Source organism: Nannobrachium achirus (assembly GCF_963921795.1).
Source record: "Nannobrachium achirus genome assembly, chromosome: 14".
Classification (NCBI taxonomy): domain Eukaryota; kingdom Metazoa; phylum Chordata; class Actinopteri; order Myctophiformes; family Myctophidae; genus Nannobrachium; species Nannobrachium achirus.
In genome coordinates this window covers 23087755-23109740 of record NC_137821.1, presented here as the reverse complement: position 1 = coordinate 23109740, position 21986 = coordinate 23087755, and the positions used below count along the sequence as shown (strand labels likewise).

The window sequence follows — 21986 nt, the reverse complement described above, 5'->3', positions numbered from 1 at the left end:
GAATAGACTAAAATCTAATATTTGCTTCTGGGGGTCCCTGGAACAAAATATTTTGTGATGGGGGTCCATAGCCAAATACATAGAATATCATTCTGGGGGTCCTTCACATGACAAAGTTTGAGAAACACTGATGGCAACATAAGTTTTTTTCAGAAATTTGTTATGATTTAGAAGACATTTGTAGAATGTGCCTAATGCCTATTAGTGGTTAAGGACCCCCAAAATGTGTTTTTGGCCGTGGACCCCCATCTCAAAATATTTTGTTCCACGGATGGACCGCTATTGCAAACGTTTTTGTTCCAGGGACCCCCAGAAGCACAGATTTGATTTTAGTCTAATCTGCATCTAGCTTAAGGCCACAGACCCGTTGGGAAACGAGTTTGGGGCGACTTTGAAAGAGGGCGAGTTTTCTGGTATTCCTCGTGTCCATCTCGTCTGTCACAGTTTCAGTCCTCCAGGAACTCTGATCACCAACTGGATGATTGACTGGTGCTGGATTCCATAAGAGGACAGAAGGGTCGAATCCCCGTCCAGTTGTTTGTTTGTGAAGATCAGCCGCAGCGTCTCACTGTCTGCACACACAAAGAGAGTATAGGCTAATTGAAGTACATTTCACAGCACGTTGTTGTTTTATTTTACAACACAACGCATGTTGCTCGTCGTTGCCAAAGCTACTTACCAACGCTGCCTGGAAGCCTTTCTGCAATTCTCTCTTTCAGCTGCAACACTGTCATGGTCTTCATTTGATCCTCTGTGTTGCACAAGTCAATCACCATTTTCTCTCCCCTGAATCCAGTCACCAAGACCTGGTAGATTTTACCCATCTTTGCAGTTTTTTGCGACTGCTCCTGCCTGCGTATCCGACAGCTTAAAGGTGACCAACACAGTTTGCTCTTCACGGTCTGATCTGACTGATTGACGACCTCGTGGAGGTCAGAAAGAGAAACGTTAATTTTCACTTTGAAGTTAAAACACGTGGCACATGCAATCAGTGTAAGCCTATGGGATAGCCTTTAGGCAATTGCTTTCCCATAAGTCACTTGGCTTGTCGGCTTCTTGGAACTGGCGGTGGCACTAGTCGAAAGCGAGATAGCGAGAGGATAATAAACATAAATTAACAAATTCCAGAGAATACCCTTCCACCAGTGCAGTCTTTAATATTGTCCTGATCGTGGACGAAGCTTTGGTGACTGACCTGAAAGAAACCACACAGCAGCAGGAGGAAAAGAGATACGACCCCAAGGACACCACTCTGAAATGTGTCAATAGACCAGATGATTTGGATCCACTACGTGAGTTTATGAAAACATTTTTTAGGAAATATAGCCTTTTGTCAATTTGTGGATGTGCTACTTAACACTTGTTGGATTTCAATGTTTTATGTAGGCCTATACTTGTACTGAAAATGCAAGTTCAACAGCATATATATTTATTAAATATACACAAATAATATACCTTTGACTGTTGTCTTGGAATGGTATAAATATCCCAAGGTGTCCTAAAATGGAGCTGGGTGCAAGTAAATTCTCATACAAAGCCTTGTTATTATCCCATATCCATAGATGTAACTGTACAGTTTCAATGTGTATTTTATTCTCAGCGCCAGAAGATGGCGACAGGTGTCTCCGAGCAGAGATGTCCTGCGGTCATGCTGTTACACCTGAGTCTCTCACAGCATGGTGTCGCAGCTTACTGGACCAGGTAATGTCCTTCCTATTCATAGATCCCATTCCATTGAGTTGATCTAGGTTGAGTCAGTGGTTCTCAAAGTGGGGTCCGGGGACCCCCATGGGTCCTTGAGGGGGTTCCAGGGGGTCACCTGCTAAATGTGTTATTACAGCATCAAAATAAGTTCAATTACTTTAAACCTATTTTAGCAGATCTACAAGCTCATCTAGAAGCTTTTGAGCTTGTCGAGCTGTTATTTTCTTGACATTTTGAAAAATCTAAAAATAATTGGGGTCCTTGGCCAAATAAATATCATTCTATGCGTCCTTGACATGAACATGTTTGAGAGCCACTTATCTAAGTAGTAAACAGTGTTTTCTTGACAGAGTTGGAGTTTTAATTTAAAGCAGTGTTGAACATTGGTAGAGCCATGGGTTGTTATCTACCTGGCCAATGATATAAGTACAATTAAATTACAGATAGTCTTTGTCCAGCTTGTTTCTGTGCGCTGAGTGAGCAATGTAAAAAGATAGTGGATTCCATTCAGTTATTTTAAGGTGAAACCGGTCTCAAAATCACACTTTTAAAAGAATGTGAACAATGTAGATTATGCCAATATATAATAAAACCAGATAAAACCATGTGTAGGAGGAATATTCATTTTCACCCAGTGTTTTACAGGCCTCATTTCGTCATTTGGCACTACTGTGCATTAACTCCTGCTTTAACTTCATAGTCTGTCATCTTATCTTTAATCCCAGGGCCAGTACAAATTCAAGTGCCCTGCATTAAAGGATTAGGATGGCACTCTGCAGAAGTGTGATCAGGTGTGGTCCTACCAAGAGGTGCGTAAACTGGCAGTGCTGACTGCTGAGGAGATGCAGTACTTTGAAGAAGTATTAGCTCGTCTGGCTGCCACAGAATACTGTGACTTTAAAACAGTGAGTGATCTAGTATACGTATATATTCCCAATTAAAACATAATAGGCTTTTGGAATTACGAAAAGATTTCAACAGCAATACTTTGTTGTGACTTTTTACAACCTAAGAACTCTCCATTTCTGATGCCTATCTTTCTACTCTTTTCCAAAGTGTCCAGGATGCAACAGCTATGTGGAGAGAGAGGACCTCACCAACCTAAATGTCCAGTGCACCGTCTGTGTAGCAGAAAAGAAGCAGTTCCACCAGTTCTGCTGGCAGTGTTTGAAGCCGTGGAAAGGGCGTGCTCCGCGCTCCGACCGCTGCAGCAACAACGGCTGCATGAATCACGACCTAGAAATTCTGAAGAACTGCAAGACCACCTCCCTTCCTCAGGTCCAGGGAGTCAATGCATGTCCCTCCATCCGGGCCTGCCCCACCTGCGGCCAGAGAGTGGAGCACGACAAGACAGGGTGTACATCATCTGTCCTCGCTGTCAGATTGAGTTCTGCTTTGTGTGTCTGAATCTCACCCCCAAGTGCTTGAAGACAAGCTCATATTTCATGCCTTGCAGTGCCGGCATGGCTCCTAGGCAGACATACCTGTATGGCGTAAAAACTAGGAATAAAGGCACCATACACGTGTACATACACACACAGTAGCTACTGTAGTGTATGCTGTCAGATGCATTGTACGTTTGAGTTAACCGTTAACATCCAATATTGCTTGAGTTTTTCAGTTTAATGTTTTCAATATGTGCATTAATGCACTACATAATGCCGTTTTTGTCGAATAAAGTTAGGTACATTATTTGGTTACATATTATCCCAATCCCATTGCCTGGAGGGACGTCACACGGTGACTCCCCAGTTGGATGTGAAATCTAAGTTCTTCCGTTTTGGATTTATTTTATTTTCTAGTTTAAGGTCGGAAAGAGTAAACCATTTTCTGGGATGATACTGTGTTTGCTTTTTTGTGAAATCATGAAAATCTAGTCTGCCTGATTGTCATTTTGGTAAGAAAAATGTTCGGCTAGAGGCTGTCTTAAATGTTTCATATTTTGTGTTTGTTTTGAAAATGTTGTATTGATATTGGTAGTTGTATTGAGAATAATGATTGTTGTGATTACATTTGATCATTAATGAGACAGAATTAAACACAGCTAATCGGGTAATCACGGTTTGGATTAATAAAGTTCAATTAGCATGAATACAGAATGGGTATGTGTTTTATATCTACAGCTGTACTGTATTTACCCCGTTGTCTGACAGTGAAATAACGTATTTATTATACAATTATATTAAGACAGTCTGGTTAAACCATTAAGACCTGAGGCCGATTCTACAAATGCCTTCTAAAACAGTAGTTTCTTTCGTGCCATGGACCCACCAAAATTATATGTATTTGGCCTCTGACCCCCCGTCTGAAAATGCTTTGTGCCAGGGACCCCAGAAGAGAAGATCTCTTTCATGGTAAAAAAAAAAAGAATAATAATATATGTACAAGCCTGCAGTGTGGTAAGAAGTGACACACTGTGAGCTTGTGGCTCTGCTATTTTTGAGAACCACTGTTCAGAACTTTCTGAATAACTGGATGACAACAAAGTGAACAAACAAATCATATGTACAAGTCTGTACATGCACAAACATATATTTTTTGTCTCTCAACACAAATGTGTGTGCATATGCGCGCACCAATGTATTTATACTCCTCGGTGCGTTCGATTGTCTGGACATTTATCTTCAGCATAGTATCACTGTACTGTAGTTTAGTTCAAGGAAGTTGTTCTCACGCCACTCTGCTAAACTATTACCCTGCTGATACAGTTGTTGGAGTTAGTGTTGTCAATGCTACAGTATGTTGTCAGAGTATTCTTGATGAACAGGTCTGAGGCTGTCCTGGACGAGCCTTTCCTCATTACTAGGGATTCAGTTTTAACCCAAAATAATTCCCCTGCGCTCAAGGACATACTTTTAGGGCCTACCTAAGAAACCCCTTGATGCGGTGTAGTTTTGCTTTTGGGAAATTCGTTTGGTAAATGCATAGTTTAGTCCATCTTGTAACAACTGGCAAGACTACACTAGGCTACTCGAGTATTTTAATAGGGATTGGGAAAACAAACAGGGGAAAACAAAACAAAGTGATGCCGCTTCTTCTGCTCGTGGTTTCCGACAAGACCGGATCAAACGGCCCGTTGTAAATGAATACCAGGCTTTCCTAGGAAAGACTGGTGACGCGAGGTTAGCTTTTTGTTAACCTTTGCACAACAGAAAAGTGAAGCTTTTGGTCATGCTTCACTTGACATCACAATAATGATGCCGTGACGCTGTGTCACTTTTCGTGTTTTCTTTTTGAAGCGGTGAAAGCCGCTTCCAAGGAGTGGCTTTGTCTGTCCCGTACAGTCTGTCCCATAGGCTTCCAAGGAGTCCTGTGTCCGTGTCATGTCCCGTGCATGCAGTATTGAGGATTGGCCAAGCTTCACATGACAATTTGGCCCTGCAGACAAAATCATTCATTCATTAAGAATTAATAAAAATATAGAACTAAAACACATAGAAAGTATAGATCTAGAACACAAAATGTATAGATCTAGAACACAGATTTCATAGCTCTAGAACACATAGAATAAAAATTCACCGCTTCACTTCGAACCGAGGTTTGATTTTTATTTGTTTTTCACTGACTAGTGGACACTTTTGTTTGGCTCTGCACTATTGGGTCGTGTTGGTAGTTGACTGCTTCAACTACCAACACGACCCTCATCTTTTCGACACCCGACTCTAACCCTCACCCTAACCTTAACCTCCGTGGAGTGAGTCGCTAACCCTCCGGTTGAAATGATGGGCGTTCGCAAAAGCGAGATTTACCTGTTTCCCAGTGTGTGCTCCACTTCCTCCACACAGCTGATTCAACAATGCACCAAGTAATCAACTTGCAGTGATTCAGGTGACAGGCCACCAGCTCGCAGCAGTCAGAATCATAGAGTATGGTCAGAATGAAACGGCTGAGGAGCAGGAAGTGATGCCCACCTTTCACGCAAGGGCTCGTGGGACATAGGAATATATTCTTCTTTGTTGTGCCGTGCTCTTTTCACTGTACACAACAGTACTTTATTTTCATACTTAACTCTGTAACCTTAAATTGCTGTCTGTACATCTATCTATCTATCTATCTATCTATCTATCTATCTATCTATCTAATAATATATAATATAAATGGTAAGACGGAATTGATTTCCCAGTGGATTCCTCTGCAATTTCCCTTCTTGTCTCTCGTTTGGCCTCTTTCATTTCCTTATTTAACAGTATTTTACGTGTCAGACAACAGGGGGTATACAGTATATGAATGCTATAGAGAGTTTGTTTATTACTAGGGGTCCAGAGCTGCCAACCCTCACGCAATGAGCGTGAGACTCACGCAAATGACCCTCTTCTCACGCTCTCACGCCACACATCGTATTTCTCACGCCGTCATATCACCAGCCGTCACAAAGTGGAAAACTGCGTCAACTTAAAGTGTCACTGAGACATCCACTTCGGCCGCGATTTGAGCAACAAAAACGGCTTAAAATACTGTATCTGATTCTGAAGTAATGATTAGATGCGTCGCTGTGTGTGCGTGAGCGTCTGGTGTGAGGAACGCTGCGTGCACGTTCCCTGCGCACGTCATTCTCTACAGTAAGATCGACAGGCGACAGGAGGATCTAGGCTACAACATTAATTCAACACGTCCAAAATGCCCATTGCTTACTAGCAGGCAGTTTAACTGAGGAGGGACTTTTGGATGGATGCGTGTGCAAAAAGCAAAAGACGTGTTACTTGCAGCTTAATGTAAACATTTATCCATAATTTTCTCATCCTAGTAAAGCCAGATAAAAAGTATCAAACTCCCTGTAAAATGCAACAGAATACAGGAAATAACATCTACTCTTTTAATTTTTTTCTGGGGGAGGACCCCCAGACCCCCCACCAAAATGATCCACAGTATAGGCTATTCTACGTTTCTGCCTCAAAAGTACATATTCATTATTGAGGGTTAGATTTGGAGAATTAAATAACACCCACCCAGTGCAAAATACTGTACCTGGTTGGTGTAATAGTGACTCCAAGGGTCGATACAATTATAATAATAACCTAAATTATTGTAATATTTGTTGAACATATAGGCCTATATATCTTTTTTTTTTATTTCTTTTGAGGCACCAAAGCCCCCCCCCCCCCCCCTCGCAAAAAAAGAAAAATCTCACTCTTAGGTTTTCCTGAAAGTTGGCAGCCCTGTAGGGGTCTCCCTGTCTCTCCAGCTCTTTAGTAAATAGAAAATATATTTTCAGGTGGGCTGCCAAATTTCAGCCAATCAGGAGAGATCATTTATCAGCTTAAAATATATAGTTTACAGTTACAATTTAATCTGCTTATTTATTTGTGTCATCACTTCCAATTTCCTTTGTTCATCCCGTATATCTTTTCTATATCTTATCTTTTAAATTTCTTATCCCGCGATTTTTACCCATTTTACCCATTTTTTTACTGAGTGCCAATTACCTAACCTATAATCCTGGTTTCAGTTGTTCCACATCTGCCACTAGACTAGATGTGTTGTAGTGTAATGGCAGCACCTCAATATTTACACATTAAACTCACATAAGGTAGAGGTTATCTGAACAATTAAAAACTGGGATAACCCACGTGGGGTATGAAGAAGGCCAAACAGTGTGACTCGTTTTTAATTTGTATATAACTAGAAGTTCTTCTCTATATCTGTGCCGCAGCACATGCATTCGGGTCCCCATCCAGAATCAATGGGGGTCGATTTGATCACATTCTTGTCTTAGGAATGCGACAAATACAAAAAAATATTATTTAACTCAAGTCTCTTGGGCATGAGTAATCAATAGAAGAAAAAACATTTTGGGAGTGAACAACTCCTTTTCTCCTTTATTACTCCTTCAGGTTTTATCCAAAAATCACATAAATCAGTAAACAGTATCTCTATAGTCATGTGATCAAGATGGATCTGTCCGATATTTCATATTCCATTCTGTTTGGTTAACATTGCCTTTGCCAGGAATGGTCCGTTTTGAACAAAATTCCTTCAAATCATGAACGCAGCTTGTGCTTTTCGTGAAACTGCACAACACATTCCCACTAGGTCAAGGAACAAATGCCACTCTTTTGTCATTGGCCTGTTATATTGCTACCATCAGGTCGACTTTTTCAAAACAATCTTTTGGAACAAAATCATGCATGCCTGATTGCCGTGAAAGGCTGAAGAAGACCTGGCACCATTTTCACATTGGCATATTATAACGCCACCAGGAGGCCAAAATAACCTTCCTGACCTGGTGGAGACCTGTGCTCGGAAGAACACTGCTTCTAGTTATTAATATTGTCTCCACCAGCCAAAAGACATGGGGAGACTATGTTTTCGGCCCTGTCAGACCGTCTGTCCGTGTGTCTAAAATGTTCAAATCAGCCTCATGGTGGCGCCTATAACAGGCCGATTCGTGTTTTAACTTATAACTCCACTGATCAGTGTAAAACTTTGTATGTGCATTCCCTAAATCATGTGCATTCCCTAAATCAGTACACAGTATCTCTATAGTCATGTGAACAAGACAGATAAGTCAGATATTTCATATTCCATCCGAAATGGCAAACATTGGCTTACAAGTTTGCAGGATTGGTCCATTTTTAACAAAATGACTTAAATCATGAACGCCGCTTGTAGTTATTATTGTCTCCGCCAGGACAGTATGTTTTTGCCCCTGTCCACCCGCCTAAAAGAATGAATAGAGACAGAGCCCTGATGCCAAACTATGCTTCATAAATCTATGCTCAGTTATGCTCAATACATATATATTCTAAATTCAATCCAAGAGTTGTCTGACTGAAATATAATTGTACAAGTAAAAGAGAAAAAAAGCACATTATTTTCTCCTGTGGGGTAGAAGCTCCAGCTAGAGTCCTCATTTATTGCATTCTTGTTGATTAAGCAGGAGATCCTGCCCAAAGATCTTGTTCTTTGGTTGACCTTTGGTGCAATCTTTTCCCCGGAAAGTTTGTTTTCCAAAATACAACCCAAATAGATTACCTCTTCTTTACTTGTGATTACATGGTCACTGATAGAGTGGAATTTACCCCCTATTTGAGTCTGGAAATAACCACGCAGTGAAGAGACAGAAGTACAACAGTCCTTGGTTTTACTCGGAGAATTCTGAAGCATACATTACAGAGAAGACCATTATATACCATAAGCCCTTCCCACAACCTCAGAGAAGGTCGGACAAACATCTTAACACCTACGCAGACTGAGACAAACTTCACACATGGATATTTACAGAGAACAATACTGTCAAAAGACTCCCAATACATTAAACGCAGACAGTCGTTGATTAGCAATCTGAAACAATAGAGCACACTACATGGGGTCGCCGGGTCAGTGAACCAAACTGGTCAGAGAATATGGGGGGTCCAACCATCACTCTGTCAGGTTTTCGAACATTCAGAATGCAATTCAGAATGTTTGAGTGAAATGCAATGTTTAATATAAACATAAACTATTCTCCTTATCAATCCCCCATTTGTTTATTTTAAACACATGTATTTCACTTGCGTACATAATCAATTTGCAACAACGGGAACACAAGGATACAAATCATTCTCTCTCCTAAACCTGTGAATCATGTGAACTGAGGAAACCTCTTTTTTAGGAAACTCAGGACTATATATGGGGCGGATCCATTATACCATTTGGCCATGATCACGTGGACAATTATTTACATTTTATAACACAAGCTTGGGCGTTTCTCCGAACCGACTTCCAGAGTTGGAGGTCAGATCCTTCCAGTGTATTGTTCAGGGGAAGTTAGTTGCACTGTCTGTTCAAGTATTTGGGGTTGAGAAAATAGCCCAGTCCATTTCTCCATCGTTAATGGAATGTTCAGTGACAGGGAAGCTGAAGCAGCATCTGTATCGCATGTTATGATGAAAAACCCCTCCGCGATCACTCAGCTTTGCAGATAGGAAGAACTGGGGAGAGCAGGATGGCGGCGGTTGCCGTGTCACTTCATCCTTCTGTGGTGTAGAAGAGTAGGCTAATTACAATTTCGTCTCTGGTAGTCCTTCATGAATCCAGTAACCAGGAAGCTAACACACCATCTCTGAAAAGGAAATAGAATAGTTAGTACAAGTCAAATCATCACGTTTTTATTTTTTACCAAGGTTTTGTTCAAAACAAATTAAATCACATCCGGATTGGACATGTGCGGTAGGCTTATAGCCTACAGTAGCTTAGTCAATATACAGATTCATATAGTAGGCTAAAACATGCACATGTCTAAATAATGTTTAAATAATTCACGGCAAGAGGTGATCAAGAAATTATTGCAGTACGATTAGAGAAAAATACAATGTTTGAACAGAAACATATAAATTCCCCTTATCCCCCGTTTTTTCTTTTTAAACATTTGTATTTCTCTCGCATACCTCTTTTCACAACATTCTTAGCAACCCCTCAAATGTGTGATACAAACCATAGATACGTTTACCAAGCCCAAATGCACCTTCTTGACAGACCCTTGTGGTGTTGAGTCCTTGAAGATCTGCCATTCCCTTTTACTGGACAAATAATAATAAAACATCCGACGCGCATGCCAAGTTCAGTTAGAATTAGTAGTTAGTTAGAATTAGTAGTTAGTCGTTAGTCACTCACAACACACATCTTAGGAGAAGTGACACAAATATAAATTCACATTAAAACTGCAAGCATACCCTGAAGGAAATTGGGACATTAAAATAATTGTTACATTAGACAACCTCCAAACCATTTTCATACAAATACCTGGAGAAGAAACACAGATTAAATGACAGACTAAAAGTCTGACGTGTAAACGGTTAAAGAGGATTGCAAACAATTCACCAATGACCTGTAGCCTAAACGGTTTCTGCCGGGCGTCCCCATGCCAGAAACCTTAAAAACTAGGCCAAAAGTTGGTCCCTCAAATAGTGTACATATAACATATAAAACAAGACAACACTTATTAATACCAACTGACTTCAAGTTGGCTAGTAAAAGACAAAATATTGAAACATAAAACAGGCATCAATCTTGTTTTTGACATCTTATATTAAATAGTTGGTAAATAATGGTAAATGGTGCCTTTTATATCGCCGCTTCGTTTGATCCAAGCCGCATTATATCGTGCCTTCCACACACCAATAGTTACCCAAATAATATCATCAATTAGCTTGCTTGTCGCACTGAAATATGAAATCAAATTCAAACACATAAATACCAATTGACCTCAAATTGGCTATGAAATACAAACATGTAACACTAAGACAAACATGTAAAACAAGACAAGACACTATACATCACACGACATCCTAAATAAAACCCGGTAGGCCCATCTTCCTGAATTATTTAGACATAAATACAACTTGACTTCAAGTTGTCTACCTTAACTTTTGCACTCTGGCTCTTGCACTCTGGCTTGCACTCTGGCTTTATACTTTATACTTGCACTCTGGCTTGCTATACTTGCACTCTGGCACTGTAAATAACTGTCAAAATAAAAAACATTTTTTTTTAAAAGTCTGTTTTTAGAATTTAGTACATATTAAGCAGAATTAATGCAAAATATACTACATCAGATCTCCACCTCTAATGTAATATAATTTTATAGCCAATTGATCAAATTAACCTATTTTAACGAATAAAACCAATACTTAACCGAATTTGCCGTAGTTCTTTTACTCGTCAATCTGAGCAGTCTGCTGCGTGTAGGCCTAGTTTGTTGAATAACCACGTCCACAGCACAGCAGGCGCAACAGATATATTGAGTCTCGCGGTCAGGGAACCAATTGATAGAGTGGAATTTACCCCCTATTTGAGTCTGGAAATAACCACGCAGTGAAGAGACAGAAGTACAACAGTCCTTGGTTTTACTCGGAGAATTCTGAAGCATACATTACAGAGAAGACCATTATATACCATAAGCCCTTCCCACAACCTCAGAGAAGGTCGGACAAACATCTTAACACCTACGCAGACTGAGACAAACTTCACACATGGATATTTACAGAGAACAATACTGTCAAAAGACTCCCAATACATTAAACGCAGACAGTCGTTGATTAGCAATCTGAAACAATAGAGCACACTACATGGGGTCGCCGGGTCAGTGAACCAAACTGGTCAGAGAATATGGGGGGTCCAACCATCACTCTGTCAGGTTTTCGAACATTCAGAATGCAATTCAGAATGTTTGAGTGAAATGCAATGTTTAATATAAACATAAACTATTCTCCTTATCAGTCACCAACTGGGACTGTGAGGTTTTCAGACTTACGGAAGTTGATGTTACACCCAGAAATACTGGATTCCTTTTCAAGGTGTAATGAGGTGTCAGTGTCAGTGTGGATTATTATTGAAAGCTTTTACAACATGCAATTTGTCCTTGTCTGAGACTACATTCATACTGCAAACCTTTGTTTGTACAGCTGTTGGCGCTGCTGCAATCATAAGTTTCAATCATTGCAAATGAAGCATGGTGATCCTTGGCTTATCTTGTCAGCTTGGCAAGATTCCTCCCTCATTATGTCTTTCACATGTTTTTTTTTAAACAAACTTTGTTACTTATTACTACTTATTATTCAAAATGATAATATAAATAAGGCTATTGTACAAAATATAAAACAAACTGAAAACAATGCAATTCTTTAAAGAATCCATGATAAATGCCACAAGGATTACATAATAATAAGGATAATAATAATAATAATAAATAAAGCTATTGCACAAAATACAAAGCAAATTGAAAACAACCATTGCTAAATTAAATAATATGAATGAATTTGTGTTGGGCACACTGCATGTCATCAGCCTTTTCCTGTTTCTCTTCAATGTCCCGGTATTGTAATGTAACATTGAATATATATTATTTTCTCTCTCTTTTAGGTGGCAATCATAGTTCCATTCCACAATCGAACTGTACACCTGATTCAGTGGCTTTACTACATGCATCCCATATTGCAGTGGTAGCAGTTGGACTACGGCGTGTATGTCATTAACCAGGACGGTGAGGGGACGTTCAATAGGGCCAAACTGATGAATGTAGGGTTTATTAACGCATTGAAGGCGTACAATTATAACTGCCATGTCTTTTCTGATGTGGATCTAATCCCTATTGATGGCAACGCTACCAACTGCGCCACTGTGCCCAACTCATCCCGTATCTCTTATCTTTTTTTGGAGCTGTGTGGAACAAGCTCCCTATAGGCAGCAATGTGTGTCCAGTCAAGTCTGTGTCCAGTCAAGTTTGAACAGGATTTGTGCATGCGCGACCGCACACCACGCACGCACGCACGCACGCACACACGCACACACACACGGCTCGAACGACTGAACAAACACTTGGAGAGGAGAACGTGGCAATTAGCAAAATTACAAGCTCACAGACTTTACCACACACCCGCGCACACACACACACACACACGGCTCGAACGACCGAACACACAGAGAACGTAACAATTAGCAAATCTACAAGCTCACAATGAGTCGCATCCCGGCCGAAATTGTACAAACCCTACAACGCGGCGCGGAGGGACACAGTTTAATCTTGGAAATCTAATGGTATGTGCGCCACACAGTCATACGACTAATCATAAATCAGGCACCATGAGAAGCAGACAGCACGCAGCACTTGACACGTTTAGCAGTGATAGAGAGAGGGTAAAAGTCAGAGAGTTGAACAAAGGCATGGATGGACATGAAACGTGTTAAAGTGAACTCATTATCATCAAAATGGGACACAAATTCCTTATTAAAGCTTTTTTTTCCTCCATTGCGAGAAACAATGCGATGGTGTGTTGTGTGGATAACGTTAATGTGTTTGTGTATGCGTGTGCGTGCGTGTGTGTGTTGCAAGGCAAAGAACAGCCCCCGTGACATTTTGGATTCATTATATTATGTATTATTGCTTTGTTCAGGCCCGACTCAATCTGAATAGAATCCTGTAGCGTGCAGAGCGCCCGACTTTTCAAAGCGGCTAGTGTGAGCCCGTTTAGATTATCTGGTCAGAGAATCTGAAAAAATTATCCTGTAGTGTACCCGATTTAATCGCGCCCGACTATCTGCTAGTGTATGGCCAGCTTTAGGTGTTCAAATAAATGTAGTGGAAGGGGCGGAAAAAGGTGGCAAGCCTCTCTGACTCTCTCTCTCGCTCTCTCTCCCTCTCACAAACGAGCGAGCATGCATTTACCGATGTTTCTGGTTGACATTGGCACATTTCACTCAGGTTTTTGCATCTCACTCATGTTACTTTGTCTGCTGACCGACCTCACTCGGCAACAAAATAAAAAAAACAAAAATAAAACAATTCACAGGAGGCAAGCAGTGATCACCCCATGATGTGCACTGCAATGTAGTTTCAAATGCACTACATTGCAGGCGTTTTTTGAAAGTAAAAAACTAAAAAAGACACGTGTGATATGCATGATCTGGGCAGATTGCCCCAGGAAATGTGCCAATCTCAAACCAAAACAACGGTAACATTTCAGTACCTATGAATTGAGTTCCCCTCCGCCCACACATGATGATCACATCACAAGTCACAACACGTTATGAATGTATTTAGTTTCCCAAATTAAAGTGAAAATGATTTGGTTTGTTGCAACAATGTCTAGTTATCTAAAGTATGGTAGCCTAATAGTGTGAAGTAGTGTGAACATTAATGTAAGAGTGTTTGTGTTGGAGCGCCTCTATGCTGTAGAAGAGTTCATGTGCAACCTGAGAGAGATGGAGACACTAGAAACTTCGGAGAGACAAGACAAACTTTTTCACGTCCCTAGTAATAACAATTATTGTATAATAATATACTATAGGCTACATATACTATAATATACAATTAAATTGTATAATATCCCATCATCTACCTATTAGTCATATGTCATACAAAAATAACAATCTAGGTATCACAATATGTTTCAGTCACAGTAGGCTATTATTAATATTGTTTAGTGAACTCCTAAAATGTTCACAGGATCGTAGGTTAGGACTGTTGGAGCGGTGAAACCCGGCTCCCTATAAACAGCTATGTCCATGGCTATGTGGCCACACACACACACACACACACACAGATCTAGAACACATAGAATGTAAAGATACTAGAATATCGCCCGCCTTTGGCGGGCGAATCCTAGAGTTCGCACGCTTCGCGTGCTCACATGCACACACGCACAACTGCTCCAAGCCATGTTGCCCACAAAAAGCACTGTTTCTTCATGTATTTTGAGTGTGTGTGTGTGTGTGTGTGTGTGTGTGTGTGTGTGTGTGTGTTTGTGTGTGTGTGTGTGTGTGTGTGTGCCCCCTGTGCAGCTGACCCCTCTCTCTCTCTCTCTCTCTCTCTCTCTCTCTCTCTCTCTCTCCCCCTGTGCAGCTGACCCCCCCCCCCCCCCCTTCCCTCTTGTAACCTGAGACTCTCTCTCTCTCTCTCTCTCTCTTGCTCTCTAGCGAATGAGCGGACGGCATAGGGTTGTGGGCGCTATTCCTTACGTCCTGACGACTACCTATGCGACTACCTATGAGTTGAAGTCGATGTAAAGGGGGCGTGAATGGGCTTGGAAGTGGGATGCGGCAATAGGAGGAATGTAATATTAGATAGTTCTAGAACACATAGAATCAATCTAAAAAATATAGAACTAGAACAGATATAATTTATAGATTTAGAACACATAGAATTTATATATATATAGAACACTTAGAATTCATAGATCTAAAACACATAGAATCTGGAACTGCTCAAATTCACAGCTCCACTTCGAACCAAGGTTTGATTTTTCTTCTTCCAGTGAACCTGTCTGGTGGGATTTTTGGCTGTGGCAGAAGTTGATATAAGGGCACAGCGTGATAGTTGACTACTTGACTCATCTTAATTCTCTGCCCATCAGTTGTTCCACATCTGCCACTAGACTCAGGAGGAATAGTCAATATGAAGATAAAACTAGCAATACTAACACTAATGAATTTGGTGCAGATGCTCATCTTATTTGCACTGTGGCTGTGGATGATGACAGCAGACAAATTACCAGAACAGACCAACAGACCAGAAGACAAATGGCTCAAGAAAATCAACATTGATGTAGAAACCCCTCTGCCCTCATGTCCTCAGACCTCCCCACACCTGGTGGGTCCACTTCTGGTGGAGTTTAACTGGAGCAGGACCATGGATTCTGTGAGAACAGACTTGAACTCAACTCTACTTGATGGAGGGCGATACAAACCACCAAAATGCACTTCACTTCATAAGGTAGGTACATTCTTCCCCAATTGATTTGATACATTGAAATGAAAAGAATGGCATATTCTGTGTATAATTAAATAACTTGTAATTACAGTTTTTCTTTAATTTAGTTGACATGAATCCAAACATGCTTATTAATTAACACAATCATTTTTAAATAGATTGTAATTTTACCAAATAGGACAATTATTTTCAGCAAACCAAAATCAACTATTGATGAAATAGCCACAGGTATGAATTAAACATGATCAGAAAGGTACACAATAATGTTATGTTCCCATAATGTGTTGTAGTGTAATGGCAGCACCTCAATATTTACACATTAAACTCACATAAGTTAGAGGTTGTCTGAACAATTAAAAACTGGGATAACACATGCGGGGTATGAAGAAGGCCAAACGGTGTGACTCGTTTTTAATTTGTAAAACTAGAAGTTCTTCTCTATAGCTGTGCCGCGGCACATGCATTCGGGTCCCCATCCAGAATCAATGGGGGTAGATTTACTATAATCACATTCTTGTCTTAGGAATGCGACAAATACAAAAAAAAAACATTATTTAACTCAAGTCTCTTGGGCATGAGTAATCAATAGAAAAGGAAAAAAAAACATTTTGAGAGTGAACAACTCCTTTACTCCTTTATTACTCCTTCAGGTTTTATCCAAACATCACCTAAATCAGTAAACAGTATCTCTAGTCATGTGATCAAGATGGATCTGTCCGATATTTCATATTCCATCCTGTTTGGTTAACATTGCCTTTGCCAGGAATGGTCAGTTTTGAACAAAATTCCTTCAAATCATGAACGCAGCTTGCGCTTTTCGTGAAACTGCACAACACATTCCCACTAGTACAAGGAACAAATGCCACCCTTTTGTCATTGGCCTGTTATAGCGCTACCATCAGGTCGACTTTTTCAAAACAATCTTTTGGAACAAAATCATGCATGCCCGATTGCTGTGAAAGGCTGAAGAAGACCTGGCACCATTTTCACATTGGCATATTATAACGCCACCAGGAGGCCAAAATAACCTTCCTGACCTGGTGGAGACCTGTGCTCGGAAGAACACTGCTTCTAGTTATTAATATTGTCTCCACCAGCCAAAAGACATGGGGAGACTATGTTTTCAGCCTCATGGTGGCGCTATAACAGGCCGATTCGTGTTTTAGCGTATAATGATCAGTGTAACACTTTGAATGTGCACTCCCTAGAGGCCAAGGAAAACCTTTCCCCTGCATTTTTCACATCTGCATTTCTTCCTATTATTCCTTCAGATTTGATCCAAAAATTACACAAATCAGTACACAGTATCTCTATAGTCATGTGAACAAGACAGATAAGTCTGATATTTCATATTCCATCCGAAATGGTAAACATTGGCTTACAAAGTTTGCAGGATTGGTTCATTTTTAACAAAATGACTTAAATCATGAACGCAGCTTGTTGTCTCCGCCAGGACAGTATGTTTTTGCCCCTGTCCGCCCGCCTAAATGTTAATGCTTACAGGGAATGAATAGAGACAGAGCCCTGATGCCAAACTATGCTTCATATATCTATGCTCAGTTATGCTCAATACATATATATTCTAAATTCAATCCAAGAGTTGTCTGACTGAAATATAATTGTACAAGTAAAAGTACAATATTTTCTCCTGTGGGGTAGAAGCTCCAGCTACAGTCCTCATTTATTGCATTCTTGTTGATTAAGCAGGAGATCCTGCCCAAAGATCTTGTTCTTTGGTTGACCTTTGGTGCAATCTTTTCCCCGGAGAGTTTGTTTTCCAAAATACAACCCAAATAGATTGCCTCTTCTTTACTTGTGATTACATGGTCACCAACTGAGACTGTGAGGTTTTCAGACTTACAGAAGTTGATGTTACACCCAAAAATAATGGATTCCTTTTTCAAGGTGTAATGAGGTGTAATTGTTGTCAGTGTGGATTGTTATTGAGCTCAGAGCTGAGCTCTCACATGTTTTTTTTTCTTTAAAACAAACTTTGTTACTTATTACTACTTATTATTCAAAATGATAATATAAATAAGGCTATTGAATAGATACTGTATTCTTTTCTCTCTCTTTTAGGTGGCAATCATAGTTCCATTCCGCAATCGGACTGAACACCTGATTCAGTGGCTTTACTACATGCATCCCATATTGCAGCGTCAGCAGTTGGACTACGGCGTGTATATCATTAACCAGGACGGTGAGGGGACGTTCAATAGGGCCAAACTGATGAATGTAGGGTTTCTCAACGCATTGAAGGCGTACAATTATAACTGCCATGTCTTTTCTGATGTGGATCTAATCCCTATTGATGATCGCAACATCTATGGCTGCTTTAGTACACCCAGGCACCTGTCTGTGGCTATTGACAAATTTGAGTTCAAGTTGCCCTCAATAGCAAGCTTTGGAGGGGTTGTGTCAATGTCCAAAGAGGACTACGTGACCATTAACGGCTTTGCGAATGAGTACTGGGGCTGGGGTGCAGAGGATGACGATCTCTACCAAAGAACTGTCATCAAATCCCTGACTATCTCGAGGCCTGACATGACGACTGGCAGGTTTGTGATGATCAAGCATGAAACAGACTTGCACAATGAGCCTAATCCCAAAAACATTGATTTGCTCTCAAGAACGTCATCAAACATGGAAGAAGATGGCATCAGCTCCCTCATATACACCATCAAAAAGGTTGAGAAACATATGCTCTACACATTTATCACTGTGGATATTGGCGGTCCAAAATAGAAAATGACAACAATTGGGTGTGACAAGGTGCAAAGTCCCAAGGTCAGAGACTCAGAGAGGTGTAGTTATTGATGTTATACATGTTTCCTTATGTGTTGTTCTGTTCTTTTCTTTTACATGTTTGTTTATCTTGTTGTGTTTGTTTTGTTGTTGGTTGGAAAACCTTTTGGGTGCTTACTGAGCCTGTTCTCTAGTATTGTGGGGAGAGAGCTGGCTAAGAACGTGGTCTCTTTGCACCTGAATAAACTCCAGTGTAGTGGAGTTTATATCTAGCTGAGACTACAGTACCACACCAACCACAGCAAATGTGTTTGACAGGCAACTTTCATCCAGTGAGTTCCTTCAGCAGCAAGATCACTTTACTGTACCTACAGTAGCTAACCAAGCTTTCACCCTATCATTCTTTTATAACCGCATCAGGGGCAGGGCAGGGGAGGCTGCGCAGCTGCGCTGGGGGAGATTACAGGTAATCAGGTAATAGGAATAACATTCCAAGTAATTGCTTGGAATGTTTACAGGTAATAAGATAACAAATGATATTTCCTGCTCCTCTGCATTCTCTCTGCATCTTGATGAAAGTGTTGGAAACCCCCATGCAACTTTGTGTTGTTAAAATATTAAAAATAAATGCAGATCTACAAGCTCACAACGTGCCGCATCGCGAGTCATGTAGATTGAATATTTTCAAACTGATTTTGATGTTTATAAAGAAACATGCTGGTGTCACCATAGACAAGGCAGGAAAGCACCGTAGGATTATAGGAAGCAGAAGCACCATAGATGACAGGGAACACACGTTTATGAACATGTGTAAAGAGGTCAAATTTACAAACATAAAAGTCTATACTGTCTTCTTACCTACAACATGCAATTTCACTTTTTATCAGGCTTGCCTGATTGCAGAGTTGCTAGCTCTGGTCCAGAGCTATAGAGTTGCAGTTGCCAGAATCAAGACAAGACCCTTCTTCAGTTCGTAGATGTTGTAGGCTACTTTTAACTTTAGTCTAATAGTAATGAGTCCTACAAAAACTGTATACGAACGATTTAGTAAGAGGAAAAAGGTTTCACCTCTCATAGTCATATTACAGTAGCGCAGTAAGCGCACTGTATGGAATTCAGAACCATGGACAGCGCAAGAGCTGTTTGTTCATCATCTGTCCTCGCTATCAGATTGAGTTCTGCTGTGTGTCTGAAGCTCACCTCCGAGTGCTTGAAGACAAGCTCATATTTCATGCCTTGCAGTGCCGGCATGGCTCCAAGGCAGACTTCTATACCTGTATGGCGTAAAAACTAGGAAGAAAGGCACCGTACACGTGTACATACACACAGTAGCTACTGTAGTGTAGAATGCTGTCAGATGCATAATTAAGTACGTTTGAGTTAACCGTTAACATCCAATATTGCTTGCTTGAGTTTTTCACTTTAACGTTTTCAATATGCACATTAATACACAGGCTGTTTTTGTCAAATAAAGTTAGGTATTTGGTTACGTATTATCCCAATCCCATTGCCTGGAGGGCACACGGTGACTCCCCAGTTGGATGTGAAATCTAAGTTCTTCCGTTTTGGATTTATTTTATTTTCTAGTTTAAGATGGAGAAGAGTAAACTATTTTCTGGGATGATACTGTGCTTGCTTTTTCTTTCACATTCCCTATACAATCGTGAAAATCTAGTCTGCCTGATTGTCATTTTGGTAAGAAAAATGTTTGCCTAAAGGTCTTAAATGTTAAATATTTTGTGTTTTATTGACAATGTTGTATTGATAATGATAATGATAGTGATAGTATTGAGAATAATGATTGTTTTGATTACAATTGATCTTTGATCTGACAGAATTAAACACAGTTAATCGGGTTATCACTGTTTGGATTAATAAAGTTCAATTAGCATGAATACAGAATGGGTATGTATTTTATATCTACAGCTGTACTGTATTTACCCCCTGTTGTCTGACAGTGAAATAACACTTCTTTAGACAGTATAAGCTGTATTTATTATACAATTATATACCATTAAGACCTGAGGCCGATTCTACAAATGCCTTCTAAACCAGTGGTTTCTTTCGTGCCATGGACCCTAAAATGATATGTATTTGTAGACCCCCCCATCTGAAAATGTTTTTTGCCAGGGACCCCAGAAGATAAAAAGTATATATACAGTATGTAGGTACAAGCCTGCAGTGTGGCAAGAAGTGCCACACTGTGAGCTTGTGGATCTGCTATTTTTTAGAACCACTGTTCAGACTTTTCAGAAAAACATGTTGCTACAGTGTATATATATATATATATATATATATATATATATACTGTATATATATATAAAATCAAATGATACAGATGCTTCCCGGTCTTAAAGGGTCAAGGGAATTCCTGCTAAAAAGGTAAAGTTAAAAAAAAAAGTACAATCAGGGGTCAACAATATAGTATCTGTACATGCACAAATGTGTCTGTGGCAAGACATGTATGTCTATGTCCGTGGCACATTCTTTATTTAGACAAAAACTTTCTTCGTTATAATGTAAAACCATATTCAAAATGCATTTGAATAAATTTGGTGAGTCAAAGTAACATGCTGCTCCTTAACATTTGTAGTATTGCACGTGGTGAAGACAGGACAGCTATAGAAGAAATGATTGCTAAAGGGGAGGGCCACCATAGGTGATGTCTTAAAGTGATATTCCATGTCTACTGCCTGTGGGGTCCGTTCCCATGCATATGAAATATGTAGTGGAGAGTCAGTCTCGAACACGAAAGAGAACATGCATTGATATTTCCTGCTCCTCTGCATTCTCTCTGCATCTTGATAAAAGTGTGGGGAAGATTTCCACACCCATATTTAAACAGCCGTTTCAGTTTTCAACCCTTCGACTCAGGAAGAACCACAACAAGGCATGAGGCGCATGCATGTATGGGTCATCATATACGTACTGTATGTGGACAAACATGTTCGCGACACACACACACACACACACACACACACACACACACACACACACACACACACACACACACACACACACACACACACACATATATATATATACTGTATATAAATATATATGCCTATATAGTGTTTTTGAGGTACCAGTGAGATTGTGACCGGAGTGCTTGTTTTGTAGTTCACCTTATGGGCAGTTCCCGGAAGGAGCCGGTGCCATGGTCCCGGACACATTTTATTTAAAAATACGGACTAATACATTAAACAAGGCTTCCGGACAAGTCGCATACATCCTGCAGAACTTGTCCGGAAGCTATATTTCGCATTTGTGCATGTGTAGAGCCGCAATAGCAGTTTTGCCGACCATGCCCCCGACCTGTCTGACTACTCGGTAAGATGCTTCTGCCTGTCGC

General features: G+C 40.3%; 2 protein-coding genes across 2 annotated transcripts; both read left to right on the top strand.

Annotated features, from left to right (window-relative positions):
* Window positions 1–982: 982 nt before the first annotated feature.
* On the top strand, window positions 983–15554 carry LOC308297924 (uncharacterized protein; the record flags this gene model as incomplete). Its single annotated transcript, XM_080741488.1, is given in 8 exon segments — window positions 983–993; window positions 1147–1292; window positions 1607–1701; window positions 2430–2465; window positions 2469–2609; window positions 2761–3061; window positions 3064–3197; window positions 15534–15554. Coding segments are annotated over 8 exon segments (885 nt in total).
* Window positions 15555–15652: 98 nt separating this feature from the next.
* On the top strand, window positions 15653–18634 carry LOC308297922 (beta-1,4-galactosyltransferase 1-like; the record flags this gene model as incomplete). The annotated part of the gene is made up of 2 exons (XM_080741486.1): window positions 15653–15892; window positions 17969–18634. The coding sequence occupies 2 exons, from the start codon at window positions 15653–15655 to the stop codon at window positions 18632–18634; spliced, it is 906 nt and encodes a 301-aa protein (XP_080597612.1).
* Window positions 18635–21986: the final 3352 nt, after the last annotated feature.